This window comes from Plutella xylostella, chromosome 25, assembly GCF_932276165.1.
Source record: "Plutella xylostella chromosome 25, ilPluXylo3.1, whole genome shotgun sequence".
NCBI classification, from domain to species: Eukaryota; Metazoa; Arthropoda; class Insecta; order Lepidoptera; family Plutellidae; genus Plutella; species Plutella xylostella.
Genome location: NC_064005.1, coordinates 4,801,246 through 4,825,686, shown reverse-complemented (window position 1 = coordinate 4,825,686; position 24,441 = coordinate 4,801,246). Strand labels below are relative to the sequence as shown.

Genomic DNA, 24,441 nt, shown 5'->3' with positions numbered 1-24,441 from the left:
GCCATTGAGATTGCAGTTACTAGATGTAATAATATTATGAAAATTAAAGATTTTGTTTATTAAAATTAAACTCATTTTTCTGTATCTAAAGTAATCTAAACTAAAACTATTGATAAGTAACTTGGTAGTTTTTGAATGTGGTAAATGGCATTATTTATTTATGTTAAGTTGGTATCACTTGTGCTTCCGGTGGTCATTATATCCTTCCCTTTCCCTCATTGGTTTAAAAAAATCAGTCTTGCTCACCCCGCACTTGCGTCGACCGCGTATCGCTCAATTATTTTGTCGGGTGTGGGGTAGCAGATTTATAAATCCTTTTCTAATAATCTTTTTAGCAAGTTATTTGCTTGCATAATGGCTAATTGTATTAAGGATATCGGTGACATCGTTAAGAAGGCGAAAGTTTTACTACTGGACATAGAAGGGACAACAACATCGATCAGCTTTGTTAAGGTAGGTCCAATGGTGATTGACCGGCCGGTGTTTTTTGTGCCACCATGTGATTAGAGTTAATGTGTTATTTATGTTACAAGTTTTCATTTGTTTTTCGCTACAGCAGATGTCGTGAAAGTTATTTTTTCCCGTTATTTCGTTCTTTCAAAATGGTTGCGAATTCGGATCCGCAACATGGAGGATGAAATCCAAAATGGTACCTCTCGGACCTATCGAGCTCTTTGTTAAATTTTAACATAAATAGGGCATATTTTTATTCGCTAGCAGCTGTTTGAGTAGTTTGAAAGATACAATTTGTAGTGCTTTCACTGATTGGGCCCGTATGATTTGCTTTCGGTCGCGGTTCGTAATATTCATGGAATACTTACCTACCTGCTTTAACAAAATGTATAGTTAATTGATTTATTATGCAAGTAGTCTAGGGTGGTTGTTGGCGTATTGGGCAGAGTTTATAATTTAGTACATAATTATTCTATCTTCAGTCGTTGATTGACAAGGTGATAGAAAGCCGGCATGAACAGCTGTTCCAAGCAGCTGGCTCGTAAAAAACAGGACAGTTACTTTGTAATGCAAGTTCACGTCTTCCTTCTCTTTCACTCGTACGGTCGTTGCTCCCGTGTGCGACGGAGACCGAAATTTCACAAAAGGCAATTTCGAAGCTCTTTGTATTCTTTGTACGCGATGAAACGTGGTTTTTATAAAGTAGGTAGGAACCTTGTCTACGAATTCCAAGGAAAAAAATCAGAGGTAGTCCTTGAGATATTTAAAATGTGACTATTGTAAAGTTATGTGACTACTTACCTAGTAACTAGTAACCATAACTGTTTTTGTATACTTACCTACATATAAAATCAATGAAATCTTTCATACACAACTCTGCATGAACACTAATTGAAGTTTAAAAAAAAAAACATGGTAGGTACCGACTTACTTACCTATCAATCACTAATGATAAAATTTTATACATAATTAGGTATACATCCATCTTTATTTACTCTCACCAGTCAATAGACTTGAGATCAAATGTCTGCTGCACATTTTCATACTAATGTATTTGTCAAATGATGTTTAAAATTTAATAACATGCGGTTTTTACACCACTGATAACATTTTACATCTAATAAATAGCCATTCTTGTCTGATAGTGTCTCTAGGGTCAATGTTATCATGATAAATGTATCCTAGTATTACACTGCCACTGTTGTTAAACAATCATCATTCTTATTTTTGTTTTTCCTATTGTACCTATTCAGGAAGCAGTCCAAGCAACAGATTAATTATGAGTACCTACATAGGTCTACAGTCAAATTATTATAAAATGAAAGCTCATGCTTAGAATAGAATTCCTGAAAATATACTTACCTACTACAGACATTTAGGATACACTTCATAGCAAATTCATAAAAAAGACACTTGTGTCATTTACATCTAGTACAGTTCCTTTTGCATTTGTGGTAGTGCCTGTATGAAAGCTCATGCTTAGAACAGAATTCCTAAAAATATACCTACCTACTACACACATTTAGGATACACTTCATAGCAAATTCATAATAAAGACACTTTTGTCATTTACATCCAGTACAGTTCTTTTTGCATTTGCGGTAGTGCCTGTATAATTACAGGAATTTAATGTTCTAGTTTTAAATTATTTACAGTCAGACACTGACTTATGTATAACTTGTATAAGCTGACAGTTAGCTAGATGTGTATTGTAATAGGAGCTTTTATAAGTATTAGATGTTTGTATTTTTACTAGGTGTTATAAGTAGTGATAACAACTTTACAACTATACTGATGTGATAATGAACTCATTCATAATTCATTACAGCTTAGAAAAGGCTCCATTCCAACAATTAAGTTGACTACTTGCATCTAGGTCCTACTATTAAGACTTAACACTTCTGCTAGTCATATGCTAGTAGTCATACCTACCATCATCAAACAAATTAGGCACTCTCATTTACCTATCATGTAGGTATCTATGTATGGTTCTACCTTTTTTGGCATAAGATTTATTTGCCTAATCTCGTATTGCATAGTAACGTTTGGTCAAAGTCTCGTTACGCCGAAAATCGTATGGCATAAATCTCGTTTAGTAAAAAGTTATTTCGCATAACATTGTTTAGCCTAATAATGGTATGGCCAAATCTTGAATAGCCTAATAATGCTATGGCATAGGTTTATTAGGTTTATACAAAGTAATAATATTCGTTTGGCTTTAACTTTGACGGAGCGTCTCCCTACATAGCGCAAACTATTGCCTTGTATTGTTTCCGCTGTTTGGAAAACGCTCCGCTCCGCTTCGCTGCACTTCGCTTTGGTTTTGATGAACATGTGCACCTAACACGCTCCTCCTCGCTTTGCTCGTCGTCGCACCTATTTTTAGGTTTCGATCTATGGGGTTTGTAATAATTATATTGGTCGTTAACTTTCGATTTTTTGATTATACATGTGGGATCGGTGGTCAAGAACAAACACTTTTAGATACAGTTTAAGTACCGAAGCTTTATTTTAAACTCTTTTTAAAAATTTATTAAATAGCAACGCGCCTAATCAGTCTTCCATCTTTTTTTCGTCTCCTTCATTCTGTCTCGCTCTTCCGGTCCTTTCACTCACTCACCTTACGTTCCTTTCTACTCAAGTCATAACGTTCCATTCTCACATCCCACACTCGGCCATCCTGAAGCAAAGGCTGCCCTCAGCCTTTCATACTTTAACAGTCATATACCGTTACAGAAAACAGTCTTATAAATTTATAGAACACAGTCTTATACAGTAATAGAAAACAGTCTTTTACAATAACAAAAACAATGATGCCTTTAAACATAACATGTTAAAACATATTTTACTCTTAATAAAACAAAACAAAATTAACTTTGTGTAATATAAGTTACACTTGAACATAAAAGTTACAACATAACAGTTACTTGAACATACCTTGAACTTGTAAACCTTAAAGTTACACATCCTATTCTTATTCTAATAATTCTATCCTATCATACATCAACTCAACTTATACTTTACTTGCATACTTAAATCTTTACTTCTTTCATTCATCTCTGTAAAACAATCTTACTCACCTAGACCTTCGTCCGAGTCATTAGTAGGCCATGGTTTCATGTAGTCACTACTACTACTAGTCTTTATTGGACCCTCTTTTGATAAATCTATCTTTTCCACATTGTAACGGTCGTTTCGTTTCACTTTTGTTACTCGATATGGTCCTAGATACTTCGGCTTGAGCTCATACTGGTACCAAATTGTGTCCTCTTTATGGCCACAATGTCACCTTCCTTATATTTATTACTTTCTTTCCTTTTCTTATTATACTGTTGCTGGTTTTCTTGTTGAACCTTTAATATTTGCTGTTTCGCTTGCTGCCGGAGGTCTTCTCTTTCTTGATTAAAATTTTCTCTTTCTTCTTGCAATATTAAGTCGTAGATTTCTATATCTTCTTTGCATCTCATCTTTGTGCCAACAAGCAATTCAAATGGGCTTGTATTGATACTTCTTTGGAATGTGCTGTTCAGAGCCATCTGTACACGGCTTACATGCTTATACCATAGTCCTGGCTCTGCGATAGACATCTTTGTAAGAACAGCTATCAGAGTTCGGTGAACTCTCTCGACTTGTCCGTTCGCCCGTGGAACTCCAGTGGTTATCAACACATGCTGTATCTCTTCTCTTTCACAGTATTCTTTGAAGTCATGACTGGTGAAGCAGGATCCTCTGTCTGTAATATAACGACGTGGATTTCCAAATGTCTGCTGCAGAATGAGTAGCTTATGAATCGTCTCAGCACTTGTTGTTCCTTTGGTTGGAAATAGCCATACAAACTTGGTGAAACCGTCTATGACAGTTAATATGTAGTTATACTTCTTCTTAGTCTCCAGGAATGGTCCAATATGGTCACAGTGCAGAGTGTCCAATGGTAGACCGCCCTTTTCAATGCTGTTCAGAAATCCTTCCTGTTTACCTTCCTTCTTTGTTGCTAAAAGGCAGGGAATACAACCCACAATGAAATCCTCAATCTTCTTGTTAACATTCTTCATGTAATAGTCTTTATTTAGCAACTCTAGCATTTTCCTCTTCCCAAAATGTCCTCGCTCATGTATTTTCTTAATGATGTCATGCTCCATACTTCTGGGTATTACTAAACATTTATCTTCTCCTTTATACAGCATACCATTATCTAACATGTAGTCCTCGTATGGTTTTTCTTTCAGAATGTTCATGATTGCATTCAGTCCATCGTCTTGTTGCTGTGCTTGTCTTATCTGTTCGCTGACATTTGTCACACATGCTATGCGGCTCAATGCATCTGTGTGCCTCATCTTGCTGCCTGGTCGGTGCTCAATCTCATAATCATATTCATCCAATAGCAAGACCCATCTTGCCACTCTGGTTGTCAAATCCTTCTTCTTTAAGGTTAGTTCGAACGCCTGACAATCTGTAACAATCTTAAAGTGTGATCCATACAAGTAGTGCCTGAACTTCTTTACTCCTTCTACTATGGCTAGAGCCTCCAACTCATAGCTTGAGTATTTCTTCTCTGCGTCATTCGTCTTTTTGCTCATATAGTGAACTGGGTGAAGTCCATTGTCATATCTTTGCAGAAGTATTGCTGAGTATGCAATACAGGAAGCGTCCGTGTGCAGTTCTATTGGTAATGTTGGGTTAAATATCTTTAGAACTGGTTGGCTACTCAGTTTTCCCTTCAGCACGTTAAATGCCACTCTTTGCTCTTCACCAAATTCAAATTCTTTGTCCTTCTTTAACAACTCTGTTAGCGGCATGGCAATCTGAGCATAGTTTTCTATGTACTTGCGGAAATACGACGTCAGTCCCACAAAGCTATGCAACTGCTTTACGGTTCGAGGTTCTGGATACTTCATAACAGCATCAGTTTTGTCGGATGAAGGTCGCACTTCTCCATTTCCAATCACATGACCGAGATACTCCACTTCACGGCATAACAGCTTTGCCTTCTTCCAGTTGATTTGGAGTCCATACTCCTCGGCTACAGCTAGTACTTCTTTAAGTCTTTCGATACCCTCTTTCTCATCAGCAGCTGGAATTAACAAATCGTCAATGAATATCACAACTTTATTCTCGGCTATCAGTTTCATGAAGATAATTGACACAAATCGCATGAAATACTTTGGGCATATTGACAATCCAAAGGGAGCACGCAAGAATTCATACTGTCCTTGATGAGTTACAAAGGCTGTGTACTTCACCGATGATGGCTCGACCTTTAAATGAAAAAATCCATCCTTTAAGTCAATCACACTGTATACTCTTGCCGGCTGCAGCTTGTCTATCAAGTCTTCTATGATCGGTAGAGGATACTCGTCTCTAACAATCTTCCTGTTAATCAGCCTGTAGTCAACACATAGTCTTAAACGTCCGTCTTTCCTCTTTACCAACACTACTGGACTGGAATAGTCTGAAAAACTCACCTGAATGATACCGTCTTGTAACCATTCAGTTACCTGTTGTTCCACTAGTTTCTGCTCAGCCAATGACAATCTCCTTGGTCGTTGAGACACTGGAATGTCATCCTTCAAAACAATTTTAAGTTGTAGTGGCACATCCTTGATTTGTTTAGGGTTATACTGGTCCACTATGTCCAACAACTCTTGTTCATACTCATGGCAGCCAATTGTATCTATAACAGAAGAAACACACATTATTTTACCCAACCATTCTTCTCCTTTCGAACAGAAAAACACACTTCCCTCATTCATCACCAAAGTCACATCTTTCAAAAACTCTTGCCCAATTATCACATCATACGGCATACTTTCATTCGGCATAACATGAAAAGTAACACTATAATACTGTCCATCCATAGAAACATTGATTAAAACTTTTCCACGACTTTGAATGTTTACAAGTCCAAGTCCACACAACAATAACTTTTCGCAGGTTAATTCAGGGCTTCCTATCTTCTTGTATGCGTCTTCCGTCATGAGATTTACTTCTGCACCCGTGTCGATTAATACTTCGAACCATTCATCGTTTATTTTCAACTTTTTCGTCGGTTTGTTGTCGTTCGACTTCCATGCTTGTTTGTTTACGTCTTGAAATTGTACCTAGTCTTTGGTCTTCATCTGTCAAATCTGTCAATGTCATGTCCGCTTCCTTCGTAAACATGGCGCGTTTCCGTATGTCCTGTGACGCCGCCAGATGTCGCTCGGGTCTCTCGCCTCCAGTGCTGCCAACTTGACCAACTTGCGCTGGAAATTGTGATTCCCGCCGCCGGAAGTTCGGTTGAGTTTGATGCCATGTTGAATGACCGCACGCCGACGAAATATGGCCGAACTCATTGCACTTGAAGCACTTCATGCCACGATTCTTATATGGACACTCTCGCGATGCATGGTTCATTTCTCCACAGTTGAAGCATCTTATAGCAGGACTTCTCTGGGATGGCTGGACTGCTGCAGGCTGCCTCCTTGTCCGCTCGCTCGTCGTCGTCTCTCTTGAAGATGCTGCCGCTGTTGCCGCCTTTTCCTTCATCTGCTCGTATAGTTTAAGTTTTTCTTTCAGGACGGGATACGTCGTAGAGCCGTACAAGATTGTTTTATTCACCTCCGCGTCCTTGATGCCTTCTATTATGTATTGTATTGATACATAATCAGGGAACTTTGCTCTCTTACCCATTTCTTTCATGACGAGCATGTACTGGTGATAGGTCTCACTGGGCTGCTTCTTACGAGCTGACATTAACTCGTGCATTTCTTTGGTGTTAATGCTGTCGGGGAATTCCTTTTGGAGGGCCGTCTTCAGTTCCTCAAACGTCTTGAAAACTTTCTCTGTCTTCAGCCACAGTGCTGCGGTACCTGATAGTGATCTTCGGGCTATAATAAGTTTTTGTTGCGGCGTCCAACTGAATATTTCAGAGTTGTCTTCGATGTCCTCGGCCCATTTTGTTGACGAGTAGGTGTCGTCTTCGCCGTCGAATTTATTCAGACTCAACATGCCGTCGAGGTACGTAGCCGTCGGATCCGTGGTGGTCGTCGTCGTGGTCGTCCTTTCTCTGCCGGTCATTTTGGTTTTGTCGTCGTAAAAACACAAAATGAAAAATTTTCGTCTTCGTCTTGTTGGTTAGGGCACGTGCTTCGTCGTTGCGTCGTCCGTCGTTTTTCTGTTTTTGACCAAATCCCGGACGAGCCCCCAAAATTTGTGGGATCGGTGGTCAAGAACAAACACTTTTAGATACAGTTTAAGTACCGAAGCTTTATTTTAAACTCTTTTTAAAAATTTATTAAATAGCAACGCGCCTAATCAGTCTTCCATCTTTTTTTCGTCTCCTTCATTCTGTCTCGCTCTTCCGGTCCTTTCACTCACTCACCTTACGTTCCTTTCTACTCAAGTCATAACGTTCCATTCTCACATCCCACATACAATATCGTGATTTTCGGGATGTAGGAGAAAAATACTACAATTTGTACATTTACTACATACTGAGGGCCTGTTTCACAATGTCTGGCTAGTGGCTACCTATAAGATAAAACACATGCTGTCACTGTCAAAAAAATAATAACAGAGAGTGACAGCATGTATTTTATCTCACAGGTGGCTACCTACTACTACTTCAGGCCCTGTTTCACAATGTCTGGTTAGTGGCTACTAACCAGACATTGTGAAACAGGGCCTGAATGTATTATTTATTAAGATAACATTACGAGAAACAAGATTATACATAGGTATAGACCATTGGTACTCAACCTTTTTTATATAAGGGCCACACACACGTTTAAGTCATGGTGTCGCGGGCCGCAAGGAAATTGTTTTCTAACTATTATAATAAAACTATAAACCGATGTAAACTATCGAATAATAATATGAAAAAACACATTTCTTTTATATATTTTTATTCAACATGCATATACTACTCTGTGTAAAAAGTATCGGTATTAGATCAATAAAATAAAAAAAATTGTGGTGTCGTGCACTCGGAATTCTTGCCAGAAAGTCAAACAAAAAGAATTTTATTTGCGGGTTATGTAGAATTTAATACAGCAAATTCGACGAAGAAGGCCAGATTTGTGGAAAAACATTCGAGAAAAGATTTTTCACCACGATATCGCGCCTTTCGCACAAGGATCATCATTACCATTGAGCATCCACCACATTAACCAGATATGGCTGCAGCTCACGGCTCTAGCCTCTTTTTTTCCTAAACTCAAATTACCACTTCGAGGCACTGTTTTCAATCAATAGAACACCACGATAGTCAAAGAAAACAGTCAAGAGTCAACATGACTTTAACTAACAATCGATAGAAGACAATAAGGAAAAATCGCCGCGAGTACTAAACACAACTCTGAAAACAGCGTTTAAAAAAATGCGATGATTGTATAATTCATTGGCGTATGTGTATCGTTTCTGAAGGAGCAAACTTAAAAGGTGATAAAATAAATTTGGATGAATAACAAACATTTTTTTTGTTTTATGGATATACTTAATCCCGATACTTTTTACACAGAATGTATATTCTCTATTATCTCTCATGGCACGCGGGCCACTGATAAAGGCCCGGCGGGCCACATGCGGCCCGCGGGCCGCAGTTTGAGTATAGCTGGTATAGACGAACATAAATTTGAGCAAACGAAACTTAGGTGTTTAAAGATTGTGCCTAAAGAGTTTTAGACGAAACGAGCCTTATGCCACATAAGTCTAGGCAAAGTGATGGCCAAAAAAGTTTAGACCATACGAGTTATGCGAAATGAGTTTTGGTCAATAAAGATTATGCGAGATGAGCGGAACCCATCTATGTATACCAAAATTAAGTGTAGCCACTTTTTATCGTCATTTTTAATTTTTGGCTAACCAGCTATAAAATACCAGCTTTTCCGTTTATCTAACAAATTGAAATTTTGCATCTGCAAATTACCTACAATATCTGTTATAATTCTGGTGTATTATGGTCACCTAAGTGACCCTCTTTTGGCTTATACTATACAACTTTACCAATGCGTAAATTATTAGAGGGAAATGTTCGAATTCTGGAGCGATTTTAAACGTAACGAACAATTCGGACTTTATGGGTTTCGGTCGAGCCGCGACATCGACGTCTAGCTATCCGGTTTGGAGACTCGCCGGCCTCCGGGCCCGGCCGTTCACCCATAGCCTTGCATCTTAAATGCAATTTCACCAACACATGCCTACCTGGTCTCTACCTAAACAGGCTAGGTGGGTAGCCACAGGTAGCTAGGAACACACTGCCCGCCCTGTATTTTCCTCGCAGATTCAAGGTTGCCTTGTCGTCTACCAGACGGTTGTAATTCGCAGGATATGCTAATAAGTACTTCAGGGTTGTAATTGCGAGCGTATCCATGCGAATTCGTTGCATTTTAAAAAGTAGATTGGCATCTTCTACTTCATAGGTACAAATAATAGATGTGTTTGGTAAGATGAGGGAAACGGACGAGTAGTCTTTGCATTTAGGGCTTGAAGGAAGAGAACCGAGACGTAATGGAAGATGAATGTAACCTAACGGCTCGTAACTGACTTCGTATCTGCAGCCTTTGAGGTGGAGTGACCATGCTTGGGGTTCACTAATCTCCTCCACTTCGGAAAGGGCTCTTATATTCTACGGGCAAGAAATTCCGGAGCCATCTCTGTTCGAACATAGAACTTTATACTACATTGTTATCCAATATGCAATATATTTTTTTGGCTAATACCTAATATGCTGCTTTCAGAGCATGTTATGTTAGAAAAATTATCATCAACTATGTGTATTGCTATACAAACTAAAACATTCTCGTTCTGTTCGGATAATTTGCGTTGAGCCCCAAGTAATTTTAACGATGATTGAGACGAAACCTAATTTTTACGGTGAATTAAAAAAAGTTTTACGAACTGAAATAAGTACATACATACCTTACGACGAGATAATGTTTTATCTCTTTGTTTTGTGTTATCAAGGATACTATTTAGTTTGGATTGACATTCATTGGCTGCTCCCTGCAGATACAAATTGGACGTCGTAGGTGTGTGACCCGAATCGCGTGCCAACAAACCTAAATTACTTACTTTATTTCATCCAGTTGTAACTTTCACAAAACACGACATACACCGGAACAATTTTTACAATACAATACAATATAACTTTATTGAACAAAACACACAACATACATTAAATAACAAAAGGAGTAAGCACAATAGGCGGCCTTATCGCTAAAAGCGATCTCTTCCAGGCAACCTTTGGGTGAATGAGAGACTTATTTTTATATGTTCTTTAACCTGGATCTCTCCCGAATTTGGATATGGCCATTTCTGATGATATACATATTTTTATGCCAAAGATGGTCCAGCCCAGGGCACTTAAATTCCTTATTTCTAAAGAATTTATTGATGCACGTCAGGATTCGAACCCACGGCCTCACGAATGAGAGCTGGAGCAGCTCTCATTCACACCATCATGTCACGTTCAGGTGCAGCAGACACGATTGCAATAGAAATAAATTGCAGCAGCTGAAATGCGTCTACGCACGATTTTATGTACCTACGATTTGAAAAAGTTCATGGCCGTGATAGTAAGTAGAGCACAGGTTTTATTTGCGTCAGTGCATAGGGGCAGGTACTGATTGATTTGGGTCCTCGCCAACAGTCAATCTGGGTTATGAGCATCTTATTGATTGAACAGTCTGATGGGCGCGATGCGTTTTGCATCACAAATGCCTTCATTTAATTGAACTGTGCGTTAGATATCTGCTTATAACTATAGGCAGACATCTAACGTCAACTACTCTGGTCTGGACGTCGTCTGTAGATGTGATGCAGTTATAGGAGTTAGATGTGGTGCCATTTCACGATGAACACATTAAAAAGCTTAATCGAATAAAAAACAAATTGTTCTCTGTCAGTGAGGGACAAAACAGTTAATTAGCTAAAACGTTCTGTAACTTTTCTATGAATAAGGGAGTTAATGTGTACTCATTCAATTACGGCGATACGGCTTGACCTATCACATGAGTACAAATGGACAGCGAAAAGCGGATGGCACGCTTGCGAGTCACCACTGACTCCCTTCGGGGGTTCGGGGATTACAGTCGTGAGCATTCTTTCCATCCAGAAGTCCTACTGAACACCGGCCTATCACAGATCACTATTTAAGCCCGGTTTACACATACCAATACATTTCCAGGACAAGTTGTTCCCGTATGCCTCGGCGCACGTGAAGCAGTACCTAGAGGCGCAGTGGGAGACGGCGGAGGTGAAGGAGGCCGCCGCCGCGCTCAGGAAGCTGTCGCTAGAGGATGAGGAGAACAAGGTCGACGGCGTCGTCAAGATCCCTGCTGAGGTTTGTGCTGTTTTTTAATTAAGGACTTGTTCACACTTGATCCGTCAGCGACGATTCGTACTGGTGTGAATGGGCTGAAGTCGTCGAAATATAAAATAGGTCTTGACAGCTTTAGTTTCTGCGACTATAGTATGGAAATTGTAGTTTTTGTTGACGACTAGAAATGGTATAGCTTGCAATGTGGCGATCTATCTCCTAGCGATCTAGATTATGACCATTCGTCAGTCGAGAGTATAAATAGATATTTTCCCCTTTTTAGAGTTAAAATTGCCTATATCTTAGTTAATTTCTAAAGATTATCTTTATTTTAACCGGAATAAGCCCGATAAGATTACACAGGATTAGTCATCTACCTTTTAGAAGATGGATAGGTATATCTATCTTCTAAAAAAAATCAAAACATAAATTGATTTTACTAAATTGATTGAGTTTCACTCGGGGAGGAACACATCAATAGTAAAGCACGGCAGTGTTTGTAGGCTAGTATTACAGTTATTGTCTATTCTAGTCACCCTTTCGACTTTCGTCGATTGGCGAAGTGGCGATTTCTAGTACAGTGACCTATGGTTTAACTTGGTTTTACGGCAATGTAGTTAGCACAACTAGGTCTTTAGGCCCTTCCTTTATTAGAAGGAGACCTGAGCCCTAGCAGTGGGTATGTGATGGGTTATGATGATGCCTATATCTTAGTTAATTTCTAAAGATTATCTTTATAATAACCGGAATAGGCCCGATAAGATTACACAGAATTAGTCATCTACCTATCTATCTTCTAAAAAAAATCAAAACATAAATTGATTTTACTGAATTGATTGAGTTTTACTCTGGGTGGAACACATCAATAGGAAAGCACGGCAGTGTTTGTAGGCGTTAGTATTACAGTTATTGTCTAGTCTAGTCACCCTTTCGACTTTCGTCGATTGGCGAAGTGGCGATATCTAGTATAGTGAACTATGGTTTAACTTGGTTTTACGGCAATGTAGTTAGCACAACTAGGTCTTTAGGCCCTTCCTTTATTGGAAGGAGACCTGAGCCCTAGCAGTGGGTATGTGATGGGTTATGATGATGATGATCTAAATCTAACTGTAACTGGTGCTTATAAATATTTCTTTCGGTTTTCCAGGATGCGTCCAAGGAAGACCAGATCGAGGGTCTGGTGAACAACGTCAAGTGGCTGATGGGCGCGGACCGCAAGGTGGCGCCACTCAAGACTCTGCAGGGACTCATCTGGAAGCAGGGGTATGACAACGGCGACATCAAGGGACAGTAAGTGTTTTATGATTATCAATATCTGTGTACTTATATTATGTCTCTGTATCATGCATGACTGAAAATCTCACACTTCTTTCTTAATATCATTATTATTAATCATGCAAAGCTTGCTGCCCACACTGTACGTTTCTGCGTAAAGACTCGATTAAGCCCGCCACGACACAACAGGAACAATCGTCCGTTATATGGTTAATTTGTTTCTGTACAAAATCCACAAACAACAAACGTCTCATTCAGCATCTTCAGCTCTTTCCAACCCTTATTTTGAAACACAATAAATAACCCCTAATAAAAATACATACCACTAAACCCGCCTGCCACCTCCTTCCAGCGTCTACGACGACGTGCTAGCGGCGCTCGAGCAATGGCACTCAGTAGAAGGGCAGAAAGTCTACATCTATTCATCCGGCTCGGTGCAAGCTCAGAAGCTGCTGTTCGGCCAGTCCCTCGCCGGGGACCTCCTCAAGTACATCGACGGCCACTTCGACACCGCGGTGGGGGCCAAGCAGGAGGCCGCCAGCTACACGAAGATAGTCGAGCAGATCGCATGCAAGCCCGAGGAGGTTCTGTTCCTGACTGATATTTTGAAAGGTGAGTTTGGTTTTTATGAGTGGGTGCTGCTGCACAATTTTCTGGATAGAAGAGAGGGGGATTTTTATCACAGAGAAATCTTATAACATGTTGTGAGATGTTGTATACTTACAGGGTATTGCAAAAAGTCTACTAAGCCGAAAGGGGTTGAAGTTTCTGTTCAACGAAGTTTGAAATTCGCGAAAAAAAAACTTTCGTGGGACACTGTATTTTTATGACACCTTCCCCTACAAATAACTTATCAATCGCCACTGGTAGGTTTATTCTGCTTTGGGGTAATTGAACCTTTGTGCATATCCCCAAGGTCCAAACGGGGTTCCTTGCTTGACCCATTTCCCTCCACAATGGTTCCACTGCTTGTACTGCGGGTTTATGGATTCACACATTTACATGTGCTAAATCTAGATATTTGGGATTCCTTACGATGTTTTCCTTACTAAAAACATTACTTACTTACAAAGTTACTTAATTAAATTCCGAAGAATTGTAGAATTGTGTCCGAAGAAGGTAACTACATTGTACAATAGTCATTCACTGTTCGAAATAGGCCTCTCCAGAGGAGCGCCTGGCCACTGCTTCCTCATTCTATCACTATTTTCTTAATGCTAAAATAGCTGTATTTTTATGACACCTTCCCCTACAAATAACTTATCAATCGCCACTGGTAGGTTTATTCTGCTTTGGGGTAATTGAACCTTTGTGCATATCCCCAAGGTCCAAACGGGGTTCCTTGCTTGACCCATTTCCCTCCACAATGGTTCCACTGCTTGTACTGCGGGTTTATGGATTCACACATTTACATGTGCTAAATCTAGATATTTGGGATTCCTTACGATGTTTTCCTTACTAAAAACATTACTTACTTACAAAGTTACTTAATTAAATTCCGAAGAATTGTAGAATTGTGTCCGAAGAAGGTAACTACATTGTACAATAGTCATTCACTGTTCGAAATAGGCCTCTCCAGAGGAGCGCCTGGCCACTGCTTCCTCATTCTATCACTATTTTCTTAATGCTAAAATAGCTAATGTTAAAAGTTCGGATATGACTCTTGTCCCGTCATCGCCGCGTTTCCTAGTCGTTTAGGTTGGTTAAATACGTAATGCATTTCTCAAAACACTATTTTACCACCGTTAATCCTTGTTTTCCTTGGTATGACCAATGATGGCCAACTATTGACAGCCACGAAACGGTAGTCGTAGTCGTCGCAGAGACTGCTATACAACCATTACAACCATATAAAGACAGTAAACAGTTTTATATTGTAATTTCCAGAAGCGGAAGCGGCGCGCTCCGCCGGTCTCCTGACAGCACTTCTGAGTCGCGAAGGCAACGCTCCCCTGCCGGATGACGTCACAGACTCCTACCCAGTGCTGCAGACCTTCGCGCAGCTGACGCCCAGCAACAAGCGCAAGCCCGAACAGGTTCCACCTTTAACCTCTTACAGTAGCTAGAACTCTTTGCATGTACTTTTATGTTTCGTTTTTCTAAGCGGCCAGTTGTTGCACAGCTTGCAAAATTCTTTGTTATTTCAAAACTTTTTCGGGAAATATGCACAATTTTATTATGTTTTAATTTTTCTTTTTTCTTAACGGCCAGTTGCACTGCTTGCAACTTTCTTTATTTATTTACCAAGTGTTTCGGGAACATTGTTATATTATAAGTTTAAATAGCTTTTTATCTATTTATTTTTATTTCTTTACCATTAGATCTAACTAACACCGGTAAAAAGACTGTAGGTAGGTAATCGATGTATGCTTCGGCTCTGTTTATATTATACGGTGCAGGTGTGGTTAATGATTAAGATGATGGATACTTTATGATTTGGTTTCCATGTTATATGATGAACTCACATAAAAATAATCATTATTCGAACTGAGTCGTTGAGGTAGGAACTAATAAACTAACTTTGTTAAAATTTAATGTAAATATTGTAGATAATAAATGGTTGTCAGTATCTAATTGTTTGTGATTTTACTTTAACTTATTATTTTCCCCTTTCGTTTGCATGGTGCTATATGAGTCTATGACAGTGCATTTATGAAAGAATACAAAATCAAAAATGGTGTTTGAGGTGAGAGAAGTTATGAATTATTTTATTTTTGCATGAAATGATGCATGCTTGAAAATGTATCAACTATTATGCTTACTTTTACTTATTAACCTATCATCATCAATAATTATTCTCTATAGAATGTTTAAACTATAATTGCAGGAAGACGAGCCACTGCAACCCGCTAAAGTTCCTAAGACTGATCCAGAAGTAGCAGAGAAACCTGCTGCAGAAGAAGCAAGTGCCAAAACTGATGTCGAAAAAACTGAAAAAATGGAAGTTGAGGAAGAGAAAACCAAGACTGAAGAAACTAAAACCGAAGATAAAGCCCCTGTGACAGTAGAGACTATTGTTGAAGAGATCACAGACACAAAAGAGCCAATCGACGCTCCGATGATCGATGCCGAACCAATTGTTACTGAAGATAAGACTGAAGCCGAAAAGATAGTTGAAAAGGAACCTGTTAAAATGGAAGAGGAGGTTAAAGTCGAAACTGCTAAATCAGAACCTGCGAAGAATGGTACCGCTGAACCTACAGAAGTGAAAGAAACCTCAACTCCTACTGTTATAACTGAGATTGAAGAAGTAACTGACAAGCAACCGATTGATGAAGTTGGTGAAATTATTGAGGACCTCGAACCTATTGTAGAAGAACCACAGAGCGTTGAAGCTGAAATGGCCGATTTACAAAATGTTGGAGAAGTGCTAGAAAAGGAATGCGATGAGATTCTGTCCAAAGTTCAAGACGTCACGAATCTGGATAGCATTGCGGTTAAACCTATGTTGAACTCTATTGCCGAGGAAAATAATATGGAGACGGAAAACTTAGATACTAACGAGTTAGTAGATAGAATATTAGACACAGAACAAGAAATGAAAATGGAACGGGATATCGAGAATAGCAACAAAGCGATTGATGTAGCAGCAGAGGCAAAGAAATCCGAGTCTAGTGCAGCGGCAAACGGTGTTAAAGATGAAGTGAAACCTGTAGAGGCACCTGTTCCAGAGGCCAAGGAAAAGAATGGAGATGAGACATCAAAAATTGGTGCCACAGAAGAATCGAAAGTAGAAGAAAGCAGTCCCACAGAATCGAAACCAGCAGAGGAAAAGGCCACAACCGAATCACAAAAACCCGAAGTCAAAGCTGAAGAAAAAGTCACGCCTGTGGAGAAAGAGGTGCCAGCGGCAGAAACAAAAGAAGTAGCGGCCGTAGAAAAAGCCGAAGATATTAAAGAAGTTGCAAAAATGAACGGCAATGGAACTAACGGTAACACAGAAGCTCTCAACGGAGATGCCAGTAAACAGGAAGAGTTAAGTGCGAGGTTAACCGCCGAGAATGGTAAAGCAGTGAACGGTGCCAATGGGGACTCGAACGGTGTGGAAGCTAAAGAGGAAGGCAAAGAGGTAGCAGAGATCAAGGTCAAGAGCGTCCCTGCGGTGGAGGCGCCCACTGATCCAATAGAGCAGGCTACAGAAGCATAAGGTACTGGTAAGTAAAACATTTTTAACTTAAATATTAATTATAGTCCCTATTTATGTTTATTTCATACTTAAATGAGTTAAAATAATTCGTAACAACAGTTAATTACACTTACCCCACTGACTAGTGTGATTTAAAACTTACACACAAACGTGAATCATCATCGAAGCTAGTTATAAATACATCTCTCCTCTTGCTATGTGATCTTCATGAAATCACTCCATCATCGCCATGTGGTGGATTTTTTAAAATCATTTGCCTGTAAACTGCAACTGTTAACTGCAGGACATTAATACGGCGCATTCAAGAAGCGCCACAACACTCTGTATTCGGCCTTCCTACCCAGGCACCACGCTATGCTTGCCTATTCGTGGACTGCAATGCTCTTTTACCCTACCGGTCATCTGTTCCTGTAATCTAATCTGACTGGCTACTCCTTTCACCACGATGACAAACCCTAATATAGCACTAGATGTTGACACGGACAAGCTAATGACAAGATTCTTCGGCGGCTTAGAATAGAATAGAATATTGGTCACCAGAAATATTTAAACATACAGACAATACTTATAAACTAGAATCAATGAACAATAGGCGGCCTTATCGCTAAGAGCGATCTCTTACAGGCAACCTTAAACATAAAGAAATAGAAAGCAAAGACTGTTACTGCCAGTAACAGCTTAGTTTATTAATCATGACTTTGTTTTAATGATGCTTGTTGTTCACTTCCAGGTAGGTAAGTGGGGATCGTTGGATAATGCAGGGCACCGGAACGGTAGTTGGTCCACATCAGAATGACAAGACTGAGGTTGCTTCCAAGCTAAACTCTTCCTAGTTTATACGTGTATTGAAATTTTACTCTACTGCCGCGGCGGCTCAAAGTATACACTGTCTTACTCCATTTTTGTTCAGGTAAAAACATATTTCGATTGATTTATATTTATTTTAAAGTTCTGGGGCTGTAACTTAATTTGGCACATTTCGGTGGAGACAAAGACTTTCTATGAAGCTTATCCAAGACTCAGAGTCAATTTCGCCCATTTTGAAGATTAATTTACAATAACAAACCAGTGAAGACCATGCTTGTACTCGGTGCATTCCATACTTACAGTGTGTACTTATTGTCGCCTATTTCGTATTTGACTAAGATAACTTTTATTCGTAAGTATTAACCGTATTGTGATTCTTAATAATTGTATGTATTCAATTTAATGTATGAATTACCTTTGTGTCAAACATCTCACTTTCATTTGAAGTTGGGTTACAGGTCTCTTTAATTTAAGTAATAACAATCCTTTGTGATGTTTGGTATGTGATAATGATTGCTATGTGAGATAGGAGTGTTTTACTATTATTTTAAGAAAGACTGTGAATTAAGGAATGCCTAGTGTGTTTAATAATAAATTCAATTACATTTGGTACAGGCCTACAGGCGCCTATGAATGGATGCGAAACAAAAATAGAAAAGTTATGTTTTAATTGAATTGCAATGTCTATAGCTTCAAATAGAATGGGCATATGATTTGTCCTATGCCGTTTATACTAGTCTCACAATATCGTAGCCATTGAAATACAATTGAAACATGGAAAAGGTTACTGCAGCATAATTTTATGTGTCCTTTTGGGTATACAAATCCTTCATTATATCTAACTAATCATTTTAGATATATTATGACAGTATTATAGGTTTGAATTGAAATATCATCGTTACATAGACAGCAAAAATTCTGAAGTAGAACGAGATGTAGTTATAGCGAACTTTATAGGTATATTGAATTGTATGATAGAAAACCCATGTGTATAAAACCATAAAATGTGGTTTTAAAAAATCTAATCAAAAATATTTTTTCTCACTTTTGTGTTCATGTGCAGATTGATTATTTTATCAGTGAACGAGTTGAAGTCGTTAGGATATGTTTCACTTACTTACCGTCAACTCGATCACCAAGAAAATAGCATTCTGTATAGTTTTGTTTGACAGACTGATTTTAATAGGTATTTTATTGGTGATAATTTTTGATAAGAATCTCACGTAGTACGGAATCTAGTCGTTACTATGATTTGTAAAGGTACAGTCATATTTGGTAGGTTTTAAGAGGACACTGTAAGCCGATTTCAAATGAAAGATCCTTTTGTCTAGACTGATTTTTTACTGAGTTTTACAACCTATATATTAAGCCCTTTCTCATATCTAATCACTTGTCATAAGTTCCTTAATTTAAATTTAAAATCTGATGCTCTTCTTCAGCCGATTTCATATAATATTATATTTGTAATGACAGACACTGAATATTGAATTATTTAATCAATTCGTTTCTGTAAATGTGTGGGTGAAGAAGATGCATCTGCTTTTGACGGAGACATCACACTTCCTAGTAGAGTTATGTACAATGACTAGACAAGAGCAAATTCCTAATCAATAAGATGTATTTAAATTTATCGTACAGCATTTAATAAGTTCATACAGTTTTCGTTGTAGGACGTACATTTGAAATAGTCTTGAACATTTCATTGAAATGTAATAATTTAATTAGTAATCATCATCATTAATGACGTTGAAATATAATGGAAGTAGAATTTTTCATTGATTTTTTATTTTAAATCCAGAAAATATTATTCTTTGTGATATATGCAAGTTTCAAAATACACGAATATTAAAATATACGTACGCAAGTATAGAAACAATATGAAAATAGCGTCCGTTTCAAAAGTGGGAGTAGTTACATAGGTAGGGTCACTACAAAAATCAAAGGAACGAGAGCTTCATACTACAAGATAACATCGTGGTTAGCGCAGCTTGAGAACTATAATATTTTTCTATTGCGAATCAACTTAGAATCGTTTAGATTTCTGTAGTGACCTGACTGGCAGGCAGGGGCGTAAGAATAGGGCGAGCTAGCATGAATCCGTCCGCCATTTTCATATTGTTTCTTAATATGCGCGCGTTATATTGTAATCTTAGAAAGTTGATATCAATTTAGACAAGTAAATAATCACGCCATTTCCACACCTTTCGCGTCTTTCACAGGAGTACACCTGTGGAAGACGCTCGGCTAAATATACTAAGAACATGTTCAATTTACACGTTAGGTATCCAACCAATTTCATACTCCAGAAACAAACGCAAGTCACTCTTTCCGTAATTGACAAAAACTGAAACCCCTGCACTTTGTCCGAAGCAGTCCATTTTCGTACTACGGACAAAAGAAGGTCGTGGCCGCCGGCCAGTGAAGCAAACGCGCGGACATTTCGAGGTAATTTAGAGGTTACTATACAAAAGGTATGGAAACCAGCTAACTGGTTGGTTGGACTCTTTCAAGGTCACCACATTTTACAATCTACGGACACTGGTTGATAATCATCATCACCCTTTTGTTGTGTTGGTTATATGCGTTTACCTGATTAGCGTTTTTCTAAAATGTTTATATATAAGTAGGTACTGTATAATATGTGTTGTGACCTCACAGATTGTCACGCTTATGAAGCGCTATAAAGTGCCTGAAATTTTAACAGTCGACAGCGAACAAAAGAAGAAAAGTGACGTAAGTACCTATATGTTATTGTTTTTACAATGGAAGCTGAACATTTCGTTGTGCTCAGAACGGAAAAAATAACGGGTGAGTACCAGCACTCACACTCGGTGGTGTAGGTATTATCGAAGTCAACTTGATAAGAAAAGGACTACTACAGTGAAGAACTAAAGTACCTACCTCATAGCCTGAAGGAAAGGAACCTTTAAACTAAATGTTTTATTAGATGCTATGTACAATTATTATGCGACATTCAAACCAGGGTTGGTCTGTGAGCGGCTCGACTATCATTTTAAACAAAGTTGGACCGTCCGATGGTCGTGTGACCGAAGTCGACCGGTTCTGACAATAGTCCCCGGACGCGGGCTGACGTCAGTACATAGCTGCGCCTGCGCACAGCTCCGCTCGCATGCCGCGTGGAGTGAATCACGCGCTGTGTCACCAGCCCGCTCGCGTCCTATACGTGTACCACCGACTTTGTACGAGATTCTTTCAAACAAATATTAACTTTATCGAGCTTTTTTCAAGTTTACAATGACTATCCTTCTTGTCTATGATTGATCGAATGAATGATATGTTATGTTTTACCCTCACTAGGCTTACAGGTAGGTAGGTGTTATAATTTTTTAATGAATTGTAAGTACATAATCGTCCGTGGTCAGTAACATTTGGAAAGGGCTAGTTCTGGGTATCTCTATAGAGTCTAAAGCATTGGTACTCAACCTTTTTTATATAAGGGCCACAAACACGTTTAAGTTATGGTGTCGCGGGCCGCAAGCAAATATTTATTTTTACTATTATAAAGCGTTGTAAACTATCGAATAATAATATAAAAAACACATGCATATACTACTCTGTGTAAATAGTATCGGGATTAGCGCATAAAACAAAAAAATCCATCCAAATTTATTTTATCACTTTCAAAGTAAGCTCCTTCAGAAACGATACGCATACGCCAACGAAATTATCCAATCATCACAACATTTTTTAAACGCTGTTTCCACAGTTGTGTTTAGTACTCGCGGCGAATTTTCCTTTTGTCTTCTATCGATTGTTAGTTAAAGTCATGTTGACTGTTTTCTTTGACTATCGTGGTGTTGTGCACTTGGAATTCTTGCCAGAAAGTCAAACGGTACGAAAATAATATGATTTGCGGGTTATGTAGAATTTAATACAGCAAATTCGACGAAGAAGGCCAGATTAGTGGAAAAAAAATCGAGAAAATATTTTGCACCACGATATTGCGCCTTTTCACAAGGATCATCATTGTGAATGATGCTGGTCTAAAGGATCCCATCATAAATTAGCTAGTTAAAGAACTAAAGCGACCGACATCTCAAAAGCGTAGCGTTGGACGACCTAAGACAGTTTTCATAACTTTTGTTCTTTAGGTGTTCGATGAGGATGTCGTTGACAGTGTTGTTGTTCTTATGAAGCTGTGGACGAACACAGGCTGATGATGATGAAAGTTACATAGTCACCTAGACTACCTAATCTACCTAAGTTCGAGCTAGAAGTGATCATTCAAAAGACAGGTGGGTCCCAGTTACCTGTGTATCCACCTCGCCTCTTAACATTCCACCTTTAACGCCAGTCGTAAACTTATATCTAGGCGAGTTCACGTCTTACCAAACATCTCAGCATTGGGCCATTCTTGTTCGCATGGAATGAACGTACAGTATTGAAGTATGGGGCAACTGTAGCTAACAAGAGACGTTGGTGCTTGTACCTTTATGTAACGAACAGCAACCAGTGGTCACTGATTGCAGTGATATTCGCACTATGTCGTATCTTTGAATGTGATGGATTTTTATTTCATTGGATGTTTTTGCCTGTTTGTGCAATGTTGCCAAATGGAAGAACAAAGTAGAGAACTCGCCTAGTTCAAAGCTTAGATGCTTTTTATTATAAAGTACATAATATATTATACGATGTGCTTATTTTTTCATAACATTTACCTTATTCTGGTGAATTAACCAACCCTCTTTCAAACGGTGGAGATTACAGCAATAACCCTCATGAGCTGGAGTCCCTGTGTGAAGTGTGAAGGATGACCAAGTCCTGCAGTGGTCTATTTCACCTTTTGTTAGGTATCTCTGTTATTGATTTTCCTTAATCAACGTTTAGCTATTGGCGGATCCCGTATCTTGTGTAGAAGTAGTACATAATAACGTAGACTATTAAAACTCTCTATTTAGAACACTATTCAACTAGAATTTGGTAGACCCGGCTTCCAACAACCGAATCAGGGTCAGTTGAGATTGGGATTGCCTTCAATTGGACGCTGTAGTCGCCACTGCAAATGAGTCTCTATTAACAGGCGCTAGACTAACTAATGCAACAGTCGTGAGGTTCTTGCTTTGGAACCCAGATGGAGTTAGCAGCTGCTGTTGGAATAGTATCTTTATGTCTAAAGGGGAATAGAATATACATTTGTTTGTAGGCGGTGTGGGTAGTGGCCGGGTCTGGTGAAGGTATACGATGCATTGTGCCGCTCGTAGAAAACCGAAGCTTTCTAGCGTTGCGTTGCGTCGTCTGATGGGCAATGAACGTTGCGTGGTGGCCGCTTGCTACTTGCTAGTAACTGTCTAAGAATGTACAAATGTTTGGTGCTGGACTCGCCCTGGAATTCGGCAACCTTCCGGAGTGATGCTTGCTAGTTTGAAGCATTTTTTTGTAATTTTAAATGACTTTTTTGGATGTCTATTAGTTGGTGGATATCTTTGTGTACTGGATTATTTATTTAGGTTCTATTATCTTATCTATTATCTGTTTAGAATATAGATACTAACATAGGCTAAGTACATTGTAACTAATATACCTAGACCTTTAGTTGTCTGTTGAATAAAATAAATTAAATTAAATTATTTAAAAATGTTTAAAATTCTAATCGTTTTCTTCATAACGGTATGATTCAATCGTAGAACCTACATATACAGGGTGTAAGCCGAAAGAGGGTGTCTCTAGGGATCATATATACAGGGTGTAAACCGAAAGAGGGTGGGCGTCTTTGGGGGTCATTCTGAACCAGTTTTGTTCTATTATGACTTTTGAAAATTCGTGAAAGATTTTGAAGTAATTGAACCATAGAACAATTTCTGAATTGAACTGACTGCTTTATAGTAAGATGCTAACTGCCAGTGTTGTGCTGGTAGATTTAAAATCGCGACATTAATTTATCCCGTTGGGCCGCCGAAAATATTAATTCCAACTCAGCAGCACTGTGTGCCCGGTCAAACGGAAATTGCCAGCGTAATTTATTCATTACTGCTTGTACGTAGAGAGTAATTTGGTTTGTCGCGGCACATTCAATATTCTGCGTACACTTTGACACGGATCGCCCGCGGCCGTTTACTGTTAGGTTGGTGTTGCCAGCCGAGCCGGGCCGCGTCATGCGTGAGCCAGGCCTATAGCGGCCTATACGTGCCGCCAGCGCCAGGACGACACCCGCCGGCGACTGTGCCCTTTGATAGGTTATGCGACTGAAATCAGGTGTTCCAATTCCAAATGACCAAATATACGTCCCTATAGCTAGGTATTGCGTACTATCTATCGCTCTTGCTCTCAAACACTTAGCTCCGTTTCAGATCAAAGACTCTTTTCCTTATAAATGCGTTTTCCTCCCTCGATTTTCCTTGGCGGAAAAGTTCTTGGGAGATTTGTTTGTTCCCCGCATGAACTAACTGACCTGCCTGCGATTTCCGTGAAGCAGTAGATATTTTGCGTACTTATAGTACCTACT

The 24,441-nt window shown here is 39.0% G+C and overlaps 1 protein-coding gene across 1 annotated transcript; it reads left to right on the top strand.

Moving 5' to 3' along the window:
* The first annotated feature begins 231 nt into the window (after positions 1-231).
* On the top strand, positions 232-19,753 carry LOC119690991 (enolase-phosphatase E1). The gene is made up of 7 exons (XM_038107173.2): positions 232-453; positions 11,618-11,773; positions 12,897-13,039; positions 13,377-13,636; positions 14,912-15,060; positions 15,852-17,178; positions 17,902-19,753. The coding sequence occupies exons 1-6, from the start codon at positions 355-357 to the stop codon at positions 17,169-17,171; spliced, it is 2,127 nt and encodes a 708-aa protein (XP_037963101.2). The 5' UTR covers positions 232-354; the 3' UTR covers positions 17,172-17,178; positions 17,902-19,753.
* The last annotated feature ends 4,688 nt before the right edge of the window (positions 19,754-24,441 follow it).

Bases quoted from the DNA above. Each gene is read 5' to 3' on its own strand.
- LOC119690991 (XM_038107173.2), top strand. From the start codon at position 355: ATGGCTAATTGTATTAAGGATATCGGTGACATCGTTAAGAAGGCGAAA. The intron at 11,774-12,896 runs GTTTGTGCTGTT...TCGGTTTTCCAG, and splicing joins TCGTCAAGATCCCTGCTGAG to GATGCGTCCAAGGAAGACCA. The intron at 15,061-15,851 runs GTTCCACCTTTA...CTATAATTGCAG, and splicing joins ACAAGCGCAAGCCCGAACAG to GAAGACGAGCCACTGCAACC.